Here is a 17,017-nt window from a genome sequence, read left to right as displayed (position 1 = left end):
GCTGAACTGAGCCTGAGGTTCCCATTACCTGCAGTGTGACCTGGGTAGCTACACTGTGGTGATTAAATCAGAGTCCCACACCTTTAGCCTACACAGTGACTGCTCCAGACTGCAGCCGAAGCAGGAAGCAGGCAGCCTGAGTGATCGTAGAGGGTTGGATGTAGGCCAGTTGTTCCAGTGTACGGCTGTGGATATAAGCGTAACGAGAGGGATAAAAGCATTTAGGACTAGAGGGAATGGCCTCAAGTTGCACCAGGGGAGGTTCAGGTTGGAAATGAGGAGACATTTCTGCTCAGAAAGAGCAGTCAGGCGTTGGGACGGGTTGCCCAGGGAGGTGGTGGCGTCACCGTCCCTGGGGGTGTTCAAGGAGAGGTTGGACGTGGTGCTTGGGGACATGGTTTAGTGGTGACATTGGTGACAGGGGGATGTTGGACCAGATGAGCTTGGAGGGCTTTTCCAGCCTTAACGATTCTGTGATTCTATAACCACAGCCGGACGTCGGCTTTCTCAATAGCCACCTGCATATTTTCTCTTCTAGTTTTAGCAAGCCTTTGGCTCAAGCTGGGCTTTAGCTGTTAAACGCACGCTGCATGTGTGCATGTCAGAATAAACGACCCCTTAAAGCACTGTCATAAACAGCAGAGTCAATTTATAAGATGATTCACAACCCGTAATTAAGCAGTGGACGTCTGTTCCAAAGCTGCAAATCAAAGGGAGATCAAAGGCAGCTGTTTACAAAGGAGAAGAAAGAAAGCAGCAATCTAAGCAGAGAAAAGACAAAACTAAGTTATTCCCACATGTACCACTCACAGAAGCGAACAACAAAACCGTGCAGATTTAATGAGGGATACACAGAAACATTTTCAACCTTTACGGAACTAACATGAAAAAACGGTTCTAAGCTCCCGGCACACCTGGTCAGCGATGTCTGCCTCAGAGCTGGCTTCCAAATGGTGACAAATGGGTGGAAATCCCAACTGCAAAGAGCTGGAGTCTCCTCTGAGAGACTTCTACGCGTTACAAAGGAGGTTCTACCCAAGTGGTTCAGCAATGGAAAGTCAGACAAAAGCAACAGGCCACAGAAAGCCAACCTGGTTTACTGCAGTTCAAGGGAAGAGAGCTGGGGAAGCTTGTGAGCGAGGGCTGTGCCCGAAATTCAGTGTTTTTCCCCGCTCTGTTAGGGATTCTCCACGTGATGGGGAAAATCACTTAATCTGAAATGCACCAAACAGACCAGGGAGGATAAAGTCACACGCACGCACACAAACAAAACCGAAAAGACAGACTGAAATGTCAGCTAAGCGCTTGCCTGAACAAAATTTGGATGCAGGAACAGAAAGATGGAAAAATGAGCTCCCAAGGCCCAGAGGAAGGGAGACTTCTGGGCAGAGAATGCTTTCAGGGCGCTGCTGTAAACAGCACTGCCACGCTGAAGTCGCTGCCGCTGCAGACCACACGGAGGGAGCCCTGGTTCTCTGAAACGAGTTCCTAACGTCTTATCTTGGCAATCCTGCAAAGCAGCATCCGTGCATCCTGGTGAATCCCCTCCAGAAGCAAATCCTGACTGGATGTGATACACTCGTAACCACTCTTCTGCCAAATGTAGATGTACCTGAACAAAGGGCAACGCAAATAAACCTGCAGTGTGCTACACCTGCTACGTCAAAACGGGGCTTTGAACAGTCAGTGCTGCTGAAAGCAGAGGTAAGCAACAGCTCCTGAATTACTCAGACCTCAGTTTCTGAACTGCAGGTGGCAGAGAAGCAGCCCCAGAGTTGCTGGGACTCTTGTACTCTGCACCTCGCTGCACCAGGATGTTACAGGAGCTCCTCAGCCCCACCTTATGCCCAAAGAAATCCACACCCAACACGTGGGAATGAGTCTCCCTCTGCATTTAAAAAGAAAAAACTGATTCAAGTCTGCTCGCTGATCCGTACGTACTATCAGAGAAAATGCTGAAGGGACGAGGACAGCTGGCAGAGGTCAGACCAGAAGCTTACACTTGGCCAATCAGCCAGCCACAGAGAGGGACCTGTGTGTGAAGGAGGGAACGGATGGCGCAAGGAGGAGAGCACCAGGTTATTTCTGGACGCTCAGCTCCCTGTTTTGTACAAACACCACGTTCCCAGAAGCACCTGAAAGTTTCGGCGGCTCGCTCCCAGGCTCATCACAGGAGCTCTGCTGCAGCTTCTGTACTCAGGCATTCAAGGACGCGATCTTCAGAACAAGCTGATCAGGGAGCTGCCCAGAGTAACACAGAAGGAAGACCAGCATTTAGGGCCCAATAAACCTTGCTTAGTGGCCTGATAAACCTTGGTAGAGGTGCCCTTCCCACTCTGGATTCTGGGAGGGAAAACTGTCTCAAAGGTATACACCTCAGTGCGTGTACCGCAGCACATCACCCTACCGTGACGCCAATAAAACAGCTTGTGGGGCGAAAGCTGTAATCTGGATCACTGAAATGACCTGAGATAAAACTACCCTTGCCCCAGAAAGTGAATTCAATTTCCAGCACAGCCCTGAAAACAGCTGTGTCAGCACAGTCGCAAGTAGTGAGCAGAAGCAGGAATTTCTTAGGCTGCCTTCGCCACTAACAGGGAGCAAATCTCAGAACAGCCAACGCTGCGGTAACTGCAGACATCTCTGGGATGTGTCCAGTTCCAGACCTGTTCCAGTCTGTGAAAATAAATTAATTAGGTCGGAAGGAGACACTGACTACATCCTAGAAGGAGGATGAATGATCTGAGCTGGGGTTCCAAATCTGGGCCAGTAAATTGATTTCTGCACTCAGCTCCAAAAGCAAGATTCAGGAAGATCCACAGCAGAATGCCCAGTGTCCAGACAATCCAGATACTCACCAGTGGGTGAGGTAAGGCCCAAACCCTTGCCACCAGGAAGATTTACAACCCTAACTCGTACATCCCTGTCAAGTATCTTACCTGTGAGGCAACCCCACCTATGAGACTCTCCTATATTTCATCTCCTGTGGCTGTCTTTTGACTTACTAAATCATGTCACACTGCACAGGTACGTGGGGAACAACGTTCTGGGCTGCAGGCCTTTGGCTTGTACCCATTAGCTGCATGACGCTTTGCACATACTGGTCTTTGGAAATTATCGGTGTAGGAAACCTGTTTACAAGGTGAGGCAGGAGCTAACCAGCAGCTCAAAGGACGCTAGTGATCGTGGAGTGACTGGAGGTGGGCAGACGGCACCCAGCTGCCCTTAGCACGTCGCCTCAATCCCTCCGTCCTTCCTTCAGCTCTTCGTTCGTGAAACTCTGATAACAAAGAGCACCTAACAGTGCTCTGAGGCTAAACGTACCAGAGACAGTGAGTCTCTTCTCAGGCTACTGAACGCCTAACACGTGAGGACGAAGTGCTCTCTTATTGTGAGTTTCATAAGATCATACGCAAAACACAGTTCTGTGACCTCCTGAGGGAACAGTGCTGCTACACCTTTACCTTTTGCTGTCATCTTCAGTTACAGGTTGTTCTGTTTCAAACAGGTTTAGATCATTCGGGATGCCGAAAGTCTCCTTTGCATTGCCATTGTTAGCCTTCTGACTGCTCTGCTTGTCCTTTTTCCTCTCCATTAGATTCTGCAGCTTTCTTTGCTGTTGTTCCTGAAGAGCCTTAAACTGGCTTTTAAAATGCTCCTGTGCTTTGATGTCTGACTCCATGGTTTACTAAAAGCATCGCGGGAGGAAAATGAAGAGCAACAGAGAGCAGAGATCAACATCACATTCAAAACATCCTCTTCTAACAGCTGCCTTGTAGTTTTTCCACCCCGACCTTTGCCGTCTCCCTGCCACCTCCTCCTCCTCCTCTCAGCCACTGTGCTCCTCAGCCTCACGGCCTCGCTTTAAGGGCCCTTTTTTTCCATAAACGGCTTTCAAACAGAAAAGCCTTCAGGTCTTTTTCGCTCTAGCATTCAAAAAGCAATGCTTTAAAACGCTTGTAAACGTATCTGTTTAAAAGAAATGTTTTTAGAGAAGAGCAAGTTGGAGGAAAACCCAAGCAAACCGAGCAATCAAACCATGCAACTTCTAGTTTTTATGACTAAAAGGAACACTGGCTGGTTGCAGCTCAGGCCCATGCAGCCTTCCTCCCCAGGTTTCAAAAAAAGACCCAAATCCCCCCATTTTTGGGCTAAGCTGGGACCGACAATGAGAGATCTCTGCTCATCCTAAACACCAGCAGCGCGGCTTACAACTTTCCCCTCAATTTGCAAGCAGCGAGTGCCACCGAGCGTGACCCACCCGGGCACGGAGCAGGTCCCGAGGGCCCCACCACAGCTCAGCCTCCCCTCAGAGGGTGGGGTCCCCGCATGACTGCCACCAGGGGCCTGACCAGGCCGCGCTGCCTCCCTCAGCCCCAAGCCTTCGGACCACGCCTCCCTCCCTTCCAGACCTCCTCCGGCCGCCTCCCCCCACCCCGTGGGCCCACCTACGCCGCCCCCCGCAGCCCCCAGCCCGGCGACGGCGCCCCCGGAGCGAGGCCCGGGCCCAGGCTTCAGGCTCCCGGCTAGGCCGCGGCCTCACACGGTTGCCATAGCAACGGGCGGGCGGCCCGGGCCGCGCATGCGCCCTGAGCCGGCCGTCGCTCTCCTCAGCGCGGCCGCCATCTTAACGCCCTTGCCCCCCCCGTCCCTCAGGGCTGCAGGGCGGCCACGGGTGAACGCAGCTCCTTCTGCCCGCCCCCCTCTCCGCCCTTCTCAGGGAGGGCTGGGGTCCTCCATGGCAGCCCCGTGCCCTCTCAGGGCTTTTTTTTAATCCCTATGTACCCCCCTCACTCAGTCCCCACCCCCCCCCCACCCCGGAGGCTTTGCGCACAGGGGAGCCCCGTCATAAACCCACAGTCAAAACTCAACCAGCTCCGTGTCTCCACTGCTCACGGATGTTTATTCATATCATATTTTATTCGTATCATATCACATGCTGCTCAACAAATGACACCGGTGCAGGGTGTATCTTGCTTTATTAGACCTCCTCTTGTCACACTGCCACCATGGAATGTAAGCTAGTCAGAGAAAATCTTGCCTTTTTTTTTTTAAAAACAAATTTGCTTCATCAACACATTTTTGTTGCTGCTGTTAAGAGATTCAAGGGGTTCCTGTGTAAAATAACACTGGCGCTTTGCAGAGAAAGGTTTTACATCTCACGAAGTATGAGGGTGGCTTTTCAGATTCAAACATTTTAAAACTTCTGTGGGGAATGGTACTGCAAAAGTCAGAGCTAGATCATATATTTTAAAAGCATTAGAACACCAAATCGAAGTGCATTTTAAATGTTACATTTAAATGTTACCCAGAAGAACACTGTAAATAAAATTACAAAATACAGTAATCTAAGCATCTGAAAACCTATAGTAAAAATAGGGAGCCGGTGTTTTCATCAACAATTAATAAATATAACATTTAAATAGCTGAAACACACCACATACTTATCTTAAGCCTTAAATAAAAAAATAAAATAGATGTCTATAGGTATCTCGATATTTTAGAAGTCAGTGCTGCTAGAAGCTTCTAAATTACACAGCTGGAGGCTGACAAATATACAGGATAGGAAGTGACAGCAGAACATTCACAGCATTCACAATGCTGTCTTACAGATGTGGCCTCTACCTAACAGAAGCTAGTTCAAACTGTCACTTTGGGCAACAGCAGCAAGAGAAGTCACCAACTGCAGGATTGAGCTAACACTCAAGGGGAAGATAAAGTGATTGTACTCTACTATATCCCCTAAAAATTGGGATAGAGTAGTGTAAATCAAAACGAACCAGACCCTGATACCCATTTTACTTAGTATGCAATCATTTAGACTGCCAGCCTCGGGACAGCGTACCATACACAAAATAAAGGGCAATTCTCTCAAGCCACATATTTTTTTCCCCTCAAGAACCCCTCAATATTAAGTTGATAGCTGCAGTACACAGGCCACCACCAGCACAGAGGTTTAGGTTCTTCCATTATTCCTTGGGCTTTATGACATACTCCCGTAGCATTGAATACAGCACACCTGCATGACAAAAAAAAAAGTATTAGAAAGCTGGGTTAAATATGAAATGAAGGGTTTCAAAATCTGAACACTGAAGTTCTGAGAAACCAAAGTAATATTTCCCTTACTCTGTTTCATTCTCTCTTTAAACAGCCATGATGAACACTACAGAATTCGTTATACACAGGAACTTTTCCTAGTTTAGTGGTATGCAGATCCCCAGCCAACTCTAGTTCACTTTGCAGCCAAAGTCAAGCTTTGCTCTTTTACCTCCTGGGAATACAGTACGGGCAAACAGCGTTTCATGGGATATAAATTCACACACACACACAGCCGAAACACTTAAATGAGACCCAGGAAGCTGACTTTCCAATGCATTAAGTTCAGAAACAGCAACATATTTTCAAGGGAAAATATTAACAGCAGATGGCCTTTTTTTCTTTGCCTCTAATTTCAATATCTGTAGAACCACACGTACCATCCACATCTAAAAGTGGTCAAAACTTCTACTCCCAAAGTTAGTGGAGTTTAATACTGAATACACGTACTTAAACATTATGTGAACTCTAGGAAGAGTGATCAAACAGGCATAAATATTTATATGTAGTAGCCTGAATGTTTCCACCCCGAGGGTTTTTAACACACGCCGATGTTATCCACCAGCAGAAGAGGTGTGAGAGGGTTTACGTGACCCAAAGGACCCATGACAAGAACCTCCTGCTCGGTACCTACCACACGTTATTGCTCCCACGACAAAGCCTTGGGCTGCCACACGCATGTGAATCAGATGAAGCGACATTTTCATGTTCCCTCGGTGCTTCAGTTTGTAGAGCCCATAGCCCACCACCGCGGCGAAGCCAGCCATCCCTGCAAAGGAAGGAAGGCATTCGTATGAGTGAAAATCACCTCCAACATCTCAGTGGCATTGATCTATCTAAAGAAGAAATCCTGGGACTAAGCCTGGTTGTGTCCAACGCTATTTGTGTATAGAGGTCCCTTTTTCTTCCTACTGCTTTCACTTGAGTGCCATCTCCTTTAACACACAGCAGGCAGAACAATGATTTCCACTGGTGTTAAAACGCGACAGCAGACTCTCACAGTACATTCTCAGGGTGTCACGGAGTTTCCTTGATATTTTTCAGAGGGCACAAGCGCTGCTCGCTTTCTTAGAGGGAACCTCACACCAAGAACACCGCTCGGCTTCAGCCAGGACACTCAGTGCTGCTGGTGCACAGATGCATCCTGACATACCACCTGCCCGCTGAGGGTGTTATTTTGGGTTGTCACATTTGGCGTGCTTTCACCGGGACAAGTTCTAAGTCACTTGTCCCACACCGTGGGTCTGAGGTTCAGCAACACTGTTCGTTTTAGTGCTTGGACGGACCAAACACAGCCCAGGCGGTGCCAATTCCCACCACGGACACCGATGCCCTCACAGAACAGCGGTGCGCAAAATATCCCAAACCCAGTCCCTTTTATTCCGCATTTAGGATGATTATTTACATAACCCAAAGAAAGCTGCCAAGTTTTAAGGGCTGTGTGTATTTTACTGCTGAGAACCCAGACAGCTTGGCTGCCTGAACAGGAGCGTGACCAGCTCCAGTTGAGACCAAACACCCTTTCCCTGTGCGTGATTCACACGATAGCTTCATTAAATACAAACTAAGAGTTCTAGGGCCTTCAAGCTAGCTCTAACTCAGGCTGAAGGTAAACTCTGCTAATCTGCCTGCAAGAAGCTGGACTCGCCGAGCCCATCGTGAGCTGGAGAACAAAGTCCTGTGACCACAGAAACCAGCAGCTATCTGCTGGCAAGGAACAGCCCACCCCGGCTGACCCGTCTGCCCTCCATTTAAGGCGGCTGGAAATCAAAACCCATCTCCCGTCAGAGGCAGTTCCTGATCAGAGGAAAGTTCTCAGGGCACACAACCCTCTCCTCGAGGCTTTTTCGGGTCTCAGCAGAGAGGCTGAGGATTTTAACAACGTCCTTAAGCCGGGTAACCACTGAACCTAGTGTGAAAATGCGTTTGGACTAAGGGATGGCCACACAGAGAGGTGAAACCTTCAGCAGGTGGGATGAATTTTGGATACTTTTGGTTGGGCTTTTGTTAGCTTGAAAGTCACTGTGTGGTGATCACGCAGCTCCCAGTCCCTCCAGAACGAGACACCGTCCTCACCACCTACCAGGATCACCCAAACATGTTTTTTTTAAACTCACAACTTTCTTTTCTCTAGGTTCTGGGCGCTCTGCTTAAGATGAGGGGCCTCATTGATTTCTCCCTCCACCTGGGAGCAAATACCACCCCAGGTAGAAGCTGTTACTACAGCCCAGCCCTGCACGAGGAAGTCATTTCAGAGCAATTTCCTTTTCACGGTAGGTGACCGTGTTTGCCATATTGATTCCCCAGGAGGAGATTGCCTATGAATCCACATTTTCCCCCACTTGATCTTACCGACGGGCACAAACGGCGTCTCTTTAAATTTCCGCAGCAGCTTCGACGTCTGGCTGCTTTCCGCCTCATACTCGGAGAACACAGATTCCTGACCGGACGACATGGTGCCTGCAAGGACGGGGAGCCTCCCTGGAGGTTTTGGAGATGAGAAGCGCAGAGAAATTTGTGGAGGAAGGAAAATCCCCCGGGTATTCTACGAGCGCGAAACAACTGACGAGGGCCTAGAGCTGCGCCGACGCACTGCACAAAGCTGGTTTAAATTCGAGTGAAATTTCGGGAAACGAGCCCCTGACGTACTAGAATGGGGCAGAACAGGAAAAAACCAAGCAGCAGCACATTCCCACCGCCCCAAAAACCGGGCACCGAGGGCACCGAGGGCACCGAGGGCACCGAGGGCACCGAGGGCACCGCCCCCCCCCCCAGCCCGGCCCCGCTCCCCCCAGGCCGGCCCCGCGCTCACCGCCCCCGCCGGGTCTCGAACCCGCGAACCCTCGGACCGCCGCCGCTCCGCGCCCGACCTCCGGCACCGGCCGGCACCGCGCCCCGCCCCCCCCGCTCTTATTGGCCGACCGCGCCCCGCCCGCCCCGCTCTCATTGGTCCGTCACGCCCCGTCTCGCCTGAGAACTACAACTCCCAGCGCCCCGCGCGGCGCCCCCGCTTTCCGCCGGCCAATCCGCAGCGCGGGGGGGCCTCCTCCCGGCGCCATTTCGCCGCCGGGCCAACCTCCAAGTCCTTATATGGGCAAGAGGCGGGGCAGGGCGTGACGTCACGCGGGGTGGCGCGGAGGCGCGGGGAATCCCCGGGCGGCGGGCGCGCCAAAAGGCGGCCGTGTGCCTGCCCCGGCGTGTACGTGCTCCTCACCTGATAATTTTTATTGCTATTTTTCTTAATTTTTCTTATTTTTTCCTCATTTTTCTTAATGCTTGCTGCTCCGGCAGGCGCCAGGAGCTCGCTCCCCAAAGTTACAGGAGTTTGGGGTTGAGCCCGGCGCGTTGCTGCGCTCCCAAGTTGGTTTTCAACCTGCTCCTCCCAGGAGGGAAGGCAGAGCGCTGCTTTTTCTGCGAATTGTTTGAGTTTTTGCTTCAGAAATGTGTTGGTGCAAAGCCACGTTTTGACATCAGATGGGATTTTTTTAGCACGGGGCAAAGGCAGGCCCTGCGTTCCCTCCATCTGATTTCCCTGCCAGTGAATTGCCTTTTTATTTTTTTTATTTTTTTCTTCTGAATTTCGGCTTTCCGGCAGGCCTTGGTTTGACCCCTCTGTATGCCAGGCTGGGGATTTTAAAGCCCCGAGACAACTTAGAAATGGTTCTGGACTTCAACAGCAGGACCCTGGAACAAAAATCCCCTTGGATCCTGCAGATCCTAAAACCTTCCCCTAAGTGAGGCAGCAACTTGACTGTGAAAGAGCAAAGGAATGAGGTTTTCGGAGCCCCCTGCCCCATTTTTGTCTCAGGAAAGGCAGAGCCCCATTCCTGACCCGCAGCGTTTTCGGCAGCAGGAAAAGCAAGCAGCCCAGCCAAGCGTTTGGTCGTACCGCTGAATTTCGCTAAGTGCGCTTCCCATTACCGATAACCTCGTTACCTTAATTGCCAAAGCCATTAAGGATCTGCAGAGTATAAAATGAAAAAAAAAAAAGAAATCTATGCAATTACCAGTTCCTGAATTGAATTAAAGTCTGGTAATAAATGGCAGCGAGGGCTGCTCTTGGCTGTGGCTGGCACAGGCACATCTAATCCCCTGCAGCTCCGAGCGATACGTGCTCGGGGGGAGAAACTCGATTAAAAACCCAAACTTACTTTGTTTTTGTTGCTGGGCTAATGAAGCTACACTCACCTGGAGCAGCCTCGTTCAAGGCCTCTGCTTTGTGAGCGGCGTTTTGCTGCCTGCTGACGGGGGCATTGCCCACACGGTTGTGCTCGGGGGCTTGCAGGGGAGGGCGCAGGGCTTCATTTCCAACCCAAACCTCCCCTGGCGCAACTTGAGGCCGTTCCCTCTGGTCCTATCGCTCGTTATCTGTGAGAGGAGGTCGACCCCCAGCTCCCCACACCTTCCTTTCAGGCAGTTGTAGAGAGCAATGAGGTCTCCCCTGAGCCTCCTCTTCTCCAGACTCAACACCCCCAGTTCCCTCAGCCGCTCCTCACAGGACTTGTGCTCCAGGCCCTTCACCAGCTTCGTAGCCCTTTGTAGCCATTCACCGGGGGGTTTCAGCCCAGTCTTTGCTACTCTCCCTTCGTTTCTTTAAGAACATTGATAAGGAACATTATTGAAAGATTTCTGAAAGCCCAGAAAGGTCCAAAATATAACCGGCTCAGTCCTAACCCCACACTTGTCTCATCTCAAACAGCTCCAGCATATTCGTTTCCCTCCCCAAAAACTGTTTTTTCCCCCAAAGTCCCCATCCCTGGAGGTATTTAAGAGATGGATGCACCACGAAGGGCCGTGGTTTAGTGATGGGGCTCGGCACGACCTGATGGTTGGACTCGGTGATCTTGAAGGCCTTCTCCAACCTAGATGATTCTGTGATATCTACTACCTACAAAAATATCTGCTTATTCTGCTCCTCACCCTGTTCCCACCAGTGTGCTCCAGGTGGAAACCTAATGAACCCCTCAGTCGTGTCCTGGAGGGGTAGCACGCCCTGGCTCCATGGTGCTGGGGCCCCATCCTGGCCCCCGTCCCGTGGTGAAGGGATGCACGGAGAAGGGGAGAGACTCTCGAGAACCTGACCCCAGCTTTTGTGTGCCCACAGACAAAACGGCGGAGACCTGGAGGATCTTTTTGCCCACCTTGAGTTGGGATGATGTCCAGAGCCACCGAGAACAGGACGGGAGCGGTACCAGCAGGCAGACCCCACTGCTCCTTGCCTGAACACTGAGGAAAGCAGGGACGAGGATCCTGCAGCATCCAGATTAACTGGAAAATAGTTAGATTTGTTGGAAAAAACAACAACAACAAATTCTGCGCTGGCCAGAGAGGTTTCCTGGGCAGTCCCCAGGGCATCTCAGTGCCGAGAGCGAGCGGGTTGGATCCTGCCTGTGGGAGCCAGGAGGCTGCAGGGTGGACATCACCTGAAGGCCCGTCTCTTTCTCAGGCTGGGGCAGATGTTTCCAATAGTTAAAGTGTTTTTTTTTTTTTTTTCTGGTAAAATAAATCCGAAAGAACATGTTGTCACATCAGGGGTTGTTACGTAGCGAGCCTCAGGCCAACGAGGAAAACGAAGCGCAGGCTGCGTGCTGAGCAACCCCAGGATAGGGGAAGCGGAGCCAGGGCGGTTCCACTGAGCTCATGTTTCCTGCCTGTCCTCTGACACCATGACGGGAGGTTTCTAAAGCCTGAGTCAAGCTCTGGCAGGATGGGAACTGCCCGCCGTGGAGAAGCGTCTCTCGTAAGTGTGTTTTCTCTTTTGTGCTCGGAGATAAAGCCGTGGGAGAAACCTGGGGAGGTTCCTTTTTTTCTCCTTGAAGGTTGGCCAGCTCCGAGCGCTGGCACGCGGGCGGGCTGGGATTAATGGCAGCGCACAGCCCACGTCGTTTTTGTCAGGGTGCGAGCAGCAGCACAGTATGGAGGAGGAACGACGTGGCAGCGGGGAGAAAAAAAGCTGAAAGAGACCCCAAAATGGGAGCTGCGGGGAAGGGTGGCCCTGATGTGGGGCCGTCGGAGGTGCTGGGGAGTCCTGCTGGATGGGACCGTGCTCAGAGCTGCCGGGCAGCTTTGGCTTCCTCCCAAAAGCATCTGGCCGGGGGTGGGTTTCCTGCAAAATATGAATTAGAAAGTTCATTCCCAGATCTTTTTTTGGGCGCTGTGGCTGCTCTGATGCACCACGGGGCGCTTGCCAAGGGCAGGGCGAGCCAGCGAGGGAACATCGCGGCCCAGCCCTGCCCAAACTTTCCCTTTGTTTCAGCCGCCCCCGGGTACCTGGGATGGATATTTCAGCAACCCCGGACATGGGATTGCTCCAGGTAGGTCTGCAGCTTCCCCCCTCGCTGCTCTGCACCATCAAGGGCCGTCAGCACCCTGCTCCGAGCCCGGGGCGCTTTGCTGAAGCTGCTTGGGGCGCAGCGGCTCCTGCTTCAGCCCCCTCCGAAGGGGAGACCCAGTTCTGCCCCTGGCTGGCTCGGGGGGACTTTGGCTCTTTGGGGTGCTGCACGGTGGCTGTGGGGTGAGCTGGGACCTCCCTCCACCTCCGTGAGGTTGTTTCCGTGCGGACAGCAGCGGGGCAGAGGTCTGCAACCCAGGTGGGAAACACTTGTGTGCTTTGGGATTGCTGGAGAAATGAGTCCCGAGGGAAATGAGGGCAGGTTTGGCCATGGCTCAAAACCTGTGCGCTCTTGGGGTCGGGGGCATCTGCAGGCAGTCTGCTGTGGTTTCTGGCAGCACCCAGAGAGTAGCCTTGACTTGTAAAACCCCGGTAACCTCCGTGGTGCTGGCGGGAGGTGGCTCAGGCAGGTCTCATCTCCCACCGTAGGAGATTTCGGCTCTTCAGTGACCCAGGCTGGGTGGCCTTTGGAAGACGGCCTCATCGTGGTGGTCCTCGAGGGGTGTGTGTGTAGTTTCTCGAGAATCAGGCTCCAAAAATAGGAACTTCTCCAAACCATCGGCCATTTCCGAAAGGCTGGGCTGCTGAAACGCTGACCTTGTGCCCCTCGCCTGCCCCACGCAGCGGGGTTGGACCCGCTTTATCTCACACGGTGCCAGCAACACATTCCAGCCAAACGTGCCCCCCACCCCTCACCTTCATTCAGGAGGTCATTCTGCTGCCCATGCGTCCTTACAGCTGGGATTTCCCACTTACTAACATCATTTATGGGTGCCCGTGGCTTTGTGTCCTGGAGCTGGCACGGAGAGGGGTCAGAGCCCTTCCAGGAGCGGTTACTTTTCAATGTTTTGCCTCTGGGTGCAGCCCCACCAACACAGAGGTGCTGGTGGTGGGTTCCCCTCACCGAGAAGCGCGATGCCGCTTCCCGGCAGCACCCCGGGTGACCCCAGAGCGGCGCACAGCCGGGTGTGGTGCTGGGCTCTGCATAATTTAGGGCACAAACTTCCCTAGAAGCTCGCAGTGGTGTCAGGAGGAAGTAATGAATCATCCCAGAGGAGACCGTGCTCTTAATGCGTGGGAGTGAGGAAGCCAGACTGAGATTTTTTTGGGTATGTGTAGGCAGCCTTCTCCGTGCTGCAGGCAAAGACCAAAGAGCGCAGGATGTGGGAGAGTTACCCGGAGGTGGCAGAGATTTCAACCTATGAACTAGAGGGAAACGCTTCATGTCTGCTTTTCCTGGATGGATTGGAATGATGTTTTGAAACACTTGTCTTGAAACTCGCTTGTCTTTTGTCTTAGGCAGCCCCATGTCGAGCGCAGCTTCCAAGGCAGCAACAACTGCTGCAGCCCTGCTGGATGCCCAAGATTACGCTGCCAATGCCAGCGACTACCCCTACGAGTACCTGGACGAGGAGGACTACATGCAGTATGGCCTTTGCACCAAAGAAGAGGTACTTTCCTTCAGCAGGGCGTTCTTGCCGGCTTTTTACACCGTGGTGTTCCTGGTCGGCTTGGCGGGGAACGTTCTGCTCTTTGTTGTCCTCATTCTGTACGTCAGGAAGAAAAAGAAGATGACTGAGGTGTATCTGCTCAACCTGGTGGTTTCAGACTTCTTCTTGCTGCTAACCCTTCCTTTCTGGGCCCTGTACATTTCCCAGCAGGTGACCTGGGATATGCTGTGCCCAGTCTTAAATGCCATGTACACCATGAATTTCTACAGCGGTGTCTTTCTTGTGAGCTGCATGAGTCTGGACATGTACCTGCAGATTGTTGATGCTTGCTCTCCTCGCAGCTCCACGATGCAGAGGAAATCCATCCTCGTCTTGGTGGTGGTGTGGGTCCTTTCCATCCTCCTATCCATTCCGGATGGCCTCTTCACCACCACGAAGCATATCAACAACAAAACCATCGTGTGTACCCGTGATTATGGGCAGAAACACTTATTCTGGAAAGTTGTCTTTCAGGTCATCCAAAACATCCTGGGTTTCCTTTTTCCCCTCCTGTTCATGGTGTTCTGCTATTCCCGCATAGCGTGCGTACTCACCACGTTGCGGATGCCCGGCTCGAGGAGAGCCCTCTGCTTGGTCTTCGCTCTGGTGGGCGTCTTCTTCGTCCTGTGGTTCCCTTACAACATCGTCCTCATCCTCCACTCCCTGCAAGATGTTGGTGCAATCTGGAGCTGCGAGAGGAGCAGGCAGCTGGACTACGCCATTCAGATCACAGAGAGCTTGGCCTTCGTCCACTGCTGCCTCAACCCCTTGCTCTACGCTTTTGTGAAGAAACGGTTCCGGCTGTATTTGTGGAAGATCCCTCAGGCCATCTGCAGGAGAAGCACTTTCGTTGACATCCAGCCCTCCGAGACAAGCCCCTCTTGCAGCAGGTACGCTGCCCAGATAGAAATGCTGAGTATCACAAATGCATGATAAATATTTACACTATTTTACGTTATTTTTATGTCCTCTATGCTCTATTTTACTGGTCCTGGCCATGCGATGGGGTTGGCGTGAGCCCACGGGGCTGCGTAGCCAGAAGTGGCAGCCTAGCACCGGCATCCAGCTGAGGAATCTCCGCGTTGGGATTGGAAAACTACATGTGGGATTTGTTTATGCTGTCACTGAAAGTGATAAAATGATTCAAAACGACTGCCCTGGGTCTGTGCTAGAACAGAGGAAGCCCCTGTGTGAGGTTTGTGAGGCATTACTGGGTGAAGGAGCGGCTTGCCTGGGTGTTGTGCACAATCTGAACGCCCTCAGGGAAGAACAAGGGTGGGAAGGTAAGGAGGGGGTGTAAAACCATGATGTGAATCCTGTGCAGAGCTTCTCCCTCACGGATCCCAAAGGGGCCGTCGGAGCAGAGCCATCCCATTACGCCCACAGCCCACAGCACCGGCTGGGCAGCGTTTTCAGCACACCCAGCCACCAGGCCAGGCACGGGCAGACAGAAGGCCACCCTTGGGCAGCTTCGCTTCTCCTGGCTTCTGCCGTCTGCCAGACATGTTCATAGGATCACAGAATGGTTTGGGTTGGAAAGGACCTTAAAGATCACCCAACTCCAACCCACTAGATCAGGTTGGCCAAGGCCCCTTCCAGCCTTGCCTTGAACACCTCCAGGGATGGGGCAGCCACAGCTTCTCTGGGCAACCTGTGCCAGTGCCTCACCACCCTCTAAGTGAAGAATTTCTTTCTAATGTCTAGTATAAATCAATCATCTTTCATTTTAAGACCATTCCCCGTGTCCTATAATGATCTACCCAAGTAAAGAGTCTTCCTCCATCCTTTTTATAAGCCCCCTTCAAGTATTGAAGGGCCACAATGAGGTCTCCCAGGAGCCTTCTCTCCTCCAGGCTCTCTCAGCCTTTCTTCACAGGAGAGGCCTCTGAGCATCTTTGTGGCCTCCCTTTTGTGTTCAGCAGGCTCGGCCCTTTGTCGGCCAGGTCAGACCGCAGGAGGAATGAGGTGCTTTAAACGGCGCTGAAACATCGCAGTCACGGAGCTGAAACCAGTAAGAACCAGGGGGAAAGAGAAAAAAACATGGGCTTGGCAGGATGGCGGTGGAGTTATTTGCCTTCCCAACATAAATTTTGACAAGACAAAGCTCTGCAACCATCTTTAACACAAGTATTGGCTTTACATCACCACAGGGTGACAGCACGGCCTCAGACAGGAGAGCACGGACAGCCGGTACCAGTCCTTACACCCAGTGTAGCTTTAAAGTTCAAGGTCATTAGTTTGCTGACTGTTATGTAAAAGGTACTGTTTGCTTTTGAACCTTAGCTGGGCTATTTCCTGCCTGGAAATAAAGTGAATACAGGAGTTGCATAGAATTGTGCAAATAAATTTTATAATTTAAGACAAAACTCTCATCACCTTCTTACTTTTATTGTGGGACGGGGTTACCAACAGGACTGAGAAAGGTTTGGATTTGAACCAGAAAGGTACGTTTGCTTTCACTGGCATTATAATTTTTTTTTCCAGCATTGCTTCAGTGAGTTTTCATGCTGCTTGTGTGAAAAACAGTACGGCTGGGAGCTTTGCTTAAAAAAAGTGCTGAAGCACGTATTTTGCTGGTGCTGTGATGTGGCCTTCATGAGGTCACCGGGAGGGAACGTGGAAAGGGAGAGCAGCTGGGAAACGAATCAAAGATGAAGGCTGCACTCTTTGTCTTGGGACCTCCCCAAGGAAGGCTCGTGGGACTGTGCAGAGCTTATGATGGGATGTGTAGGGGAAGGGGGGAAGGAAGGGAAAATGGGGGGTGGATTGGGGAAGGACAAGGGAGGGAAAATAAGGAGGGGGTGCTAAAGGAGCTGGTTGTGGGTACGCAGCATGCCCTGCGCCTGCTTGTCGCTGTCTGTCCCATTTTCTCTCCAAATCCTTTTTCTCTCTCCGTGTAACATCCCTCCATCCACGCCAGGTGCTGTGCCGTGCAAGGGGCAGCAGCTGGGGCAGGGGCTGCAGTCACCGGACCCCTGGGCTGGGCTGGCAGCAGCGGGAGGCACAGCACAGCACAAGGGACAGGGCCCTGCTCTGTCCC

General features: G+C 51.9%; 3 protein-coding genes across 11 annotated transcripts in view; 1 reads left to right on the top strand and 2 right to left on the bottom strand.

Annotated features, from left to right (window-relative positions):
- CCDC13 (coiled-coil domain containing 13) overlaps nt 1–4,568 on the bottom strand; it is a 34,442-nt gene extending 29,874 nt beyond the window's left edge. For 2 of the 7 annotated variants that reach the window (XR_005817629.1, XM_040549705.1), the window contains exon 1: nt 3,465–4,242. Coding sequence is in view for 6 of the 7 variants with exons in the window: in XM_040549705.1 (XP_040405639.1) it covers nt 3,465–3,682 (218 nt within the window). In the remaining variant the exon portion in view is untranslated. The other 5 variants (XM_040549706.1, XM_040549702.1, XM_040549703.1 and 2 more) reach the window with 5 other exon arrangements.
- Nucleotides 4,569–5,891: 1,323 nt separating this feature from the next.
- Nucleotides 5,892–9,036, bottom strand: HIGD1A (HIG1 hypoxia inducible domain family member 1A). The gene is made up of 4 exons (XM_040549701.1): nt 8,909–9,036; nt 8,449–8,577; nt 6,731–6,865; nt 5,892–6,019 (listed from the first exon to the last, which is right to left on the bottom strand). Exons 2-4 carry the CDS (start codon nt 8,549–8,551, stop codon nt 5,970–5,972), a joined length of 288 nt encoding a protein of 95 aa, XP_040405635.1. The 5' UTR covers nt 8,552–8,577; nt 8,909–9,036; the 3' UTR covers nt 5,892–5,969.
- A 2,644-nt stretch (nt 9,037–11,680) lies between these two features.
- On the top strand, nt 11,681–16,339 carry ACKR2 (atypical chemokine receptor 2). 3 transcript variants are annotated; one of them, XM_040549699.1, is made up of 3 exons: nt 11,681–11,836; nt 12,353–12,410; nt 13,787–15,833. In XM_040549699.1, exons 1-3 carry the CDS (start codon nt 11,804–11,806, stop codon nt 14,908–14,910), a joined length of 1,215 nt encoding a protein of 404 aa, XP_040405633.1. In that variant the 5' UTR covers nt 11,681–11,803; the 3' UTR covers nt 14,911–15,833. The 3 variants fall into 3 exon arrangements, with proteins under 3 accessions (XP_040405633.1, XP_040405634.1, XP_040405632.1); XM_040549698.1 differs by lacking the exon at nt 11,681–11,836 and adding an exon at nt 11,907–12,193; XM_040549700.1 differs by lacking the exon at nt 12,353–12,410 and having other exon boundaries at nt 11,791–11,836; nt 13,787–16,339.
- Nucleotides 16,340–17,017: the final 678 nt, after the last annotated feature.

Source organism: Cygnus olor, chromosome 2 (genome assembly GCF_009769625.2).
Source record: "Cygnus olor isolate bCygOlo1 chromosome 2, bCygOlo1.pri.v2, whole genome shotgun sequence".
Taxonomy (NCBI): Eukaryota; Metazoa; Chordata; class Aves; order Anseriformes; family Anatidae; genus Cygnus; species Cygnus olor.
This window is presented reverse-complemented; position numbering and strand designations above follow the sequence as displayed.

Excerpts from the sequence above, each read along its gene's own strand:
- ACKR2 (XM_040549698.1), top strand. The coding sequence starts at position 12,095 with ATGTGGGGCCGTCGGAGGTGCTGGGGAGTCCTGCTGGATGGGACCGTG. Across the intron at positions 12,194-12,352 it reads CCAAAAGCATCTGGCCGGGG|CCGCCCCCGGGTACCTGGGA; the intron begins GTGGGTTTCCTG and ends CCTTTGTTTCAG. Across the intron at positions 12,411-13,786 it reads CGGACATGGGATTGCTCCAG|GCAGCCCCATGTCGAGCGCA; the intron begins GTAGGTCTGCAG and ends CTTTTGTCTTAG.
- HIGD1A (XM_040549701.1), bottom strand. The coding sequence starts at position 8,551 with ATGTCGTCCGGTCAGGAATCTGTGTTCTCCGAGTATGAGGCGGAAAGC. Across the intron at positions 6,866-8,448 it reads GACGCCGTTTGTGCCCGTCG|GGATGGCTGGCTTCGCCGCG; the intron begins GTAAGATCAAGT and ends CTTCCTTTGCAG. Across the intron at positions 6,020-6,730 it reads CGTGGGAGCAATAACGTGTG|GTGTGCTGTATTCAATGCTA; the intron begins GTAGGTACCGAG and ends TTTGTCATGCAG.